The sequence below is a fragment of the Tupaia chinensis genome, unplaced genomic scaffold (genome assembly GCF_000334495.1).
Source record: "Tupaia chinensis unplaced genomic scaffold, TupChi_1.0 Scaffold000402_1, whole genome shotgun sequence".
NCBI lineage: Eukaryota > Metazoa > Chordata > Mammalia > Scandentia > Tupaiidae > Tupaia > Tupaia belangeri.
Window position 1 is genome coordinate 5,521,860 of NW_006159904.1, and position 1,757 is coordinate 5,523,616.

At 38.9% G+C, this 1,757-nt stretch overlaps 1 protein-coding gene across 1 annotated transcript in view; it reads left to right on the top strand.

Annotated features, from left to right (window-relative positions):
* Positions 1-1,757, top strand: part of NEK5 (NIMA related kinase 5) — a 96,959-nt gene that overhangs the window by 17,930 nt on the left and 77,272 nt on the right. Inside the window, exons 4-5 of the mRNA XM_027774082.1 lie at positions 391-474; positions 559-629. Coding sequence (XP_027629883.1) covers positions 391-474; positions 559-629 — 155 coding nt within the window. The remainder of the gene's footprint in view (positions 1-390; positions 475-558; positions 630-1,757) is intronic.

Below are 1,757 nucleotides of genomic sequence, written 5' to 3' on the forward strand. Positions count from 1 at the left end.
CAGGACTCAAACTGCACTTGGCCATGTGGGAGTCCAGCAATGTAACCACTACACCATTTGCTGGTCCCTATACTGCTATTTTTACTATTCCTGATGTGCAGTTAGAAACCTAGTGTTAACTAAGAAAAAGAAAGCCATGAACAGCTTCCCTCTCTCTCTTGTTTCTGTTTATCTTGATTTGCGTGTGAAATTCCCTTTGATGCAACGATGTTTGGATTGCCTTTCTGTACCTCCATTTTTCTAGCTGTAAAAGAAATTAGTAATATCTATTAGCATCATCCTATAAATATATGCACACATAAATATTATTTCTGCTTTTGCAAATTATCCTGGAAGCATTTCAATGACTACAAGGCTATTCAATAGTTTTGTTTTATGTTTCCTCTACAGATCTTGAGTTGGTTTGTACAGATTTCTCTAGGACTAAAACATATTCATGACAGGAAGGTATTACACAGGGACATAAAAGCTCAGGTAAATAGCTCGGAGAGAAGACCAAGACAGAACTGACCTTTTCTTGAAGCATCTCAAACAACATAACATTTTCTCCGTTTATAGAACATTTTTCTTAGCAAGAATGGAATGGTTGCAAAGCTTGGGGACTTTGGTATAGCAAAAGTCCTGAATAAGTAAGTATTTTTAAAAATATTTTTATTTCTGTATAAAATCGCCAAAATATGTAGTTTCAGATATCATGAATTAAGAAGACATTGAAAGCTTAGTTGTCCAAATAATTTTAGGTAACTTTATATAAATGCATTAAATCATTTAGATGGCACTTAGTCTGATATTAAAATTTCCAAGATGAGTTGTGGCATTATAGAGTGAAAGTGGTAATGTGTGTAGGGTGATGGAAGTTTATCAAATATGAGATGTGATGTAATACGCATCAAGACAGAATTTAGTCAAATAGACAAATATATACGTGCTTGGGAATGAATTGGTGCAACTGTTTTGGAACATGATTTAATGGTAATGTATATCAAGAGATAAAAATTATTTATTTAATTTTATTTCTTCTTCTTCTTCTTCTTTAATTTGACCAGGGAGAGACAAAGAGAGAGAGGAAGGGAGTGAGAAAACAAGTCACCAGGTCTGGGAGCAAGCCGCAGTCGGCCATATGGGAGTCCAGCACCTTAAATACCACCTGTTGACCCCTCAAGAGATTTTTAACTGTTTGGGAACCAGCAGTTAGTGTAATGGCTATGTCGCTGGACTCCCACGTAGTCGACCACGGTTTGCATCCTGGACCCGGTGGCTTAAAACTCACGCAGGGCGCATGTGCGTGCGTGCTCAAGATCCCGAGAGGAGAATGGAGGAGAAGGGATTGAGGCGTGACCATCCCCCCGGGGGGTGATTTCTTGCTTTCTATCTCTATGTCTCTCTCTGTCTGTCTGGCGAGCGCATGCGCCCTATAGCAAAAACCTCTCAAAACAAAAAAAAAAAGATTTTTAACTGTTCTATTTCTGGGAATTTGTCCCTAGGGAGTCATTTTAAATGTAGAATGATTTAAATGCCTAATATTTGGGAAATGGCAAATTTAATAAAACATCGATAGTTATGTACCTGAACATATTGTATCATCAAAAATACTTATGGCTGAGACCAGCAGATGGTGTAATGGCTACGTTGCTGGACTCCCACGTAGTCGACTGCTTTTCGAGTCCTGGACCCGGTGGCTTAAACTCACGCCAGGCATGTGTGCATGCATACCCAAGACCCCGAGAGGAGAATGGAGGAGAAGGGATTACAGCATG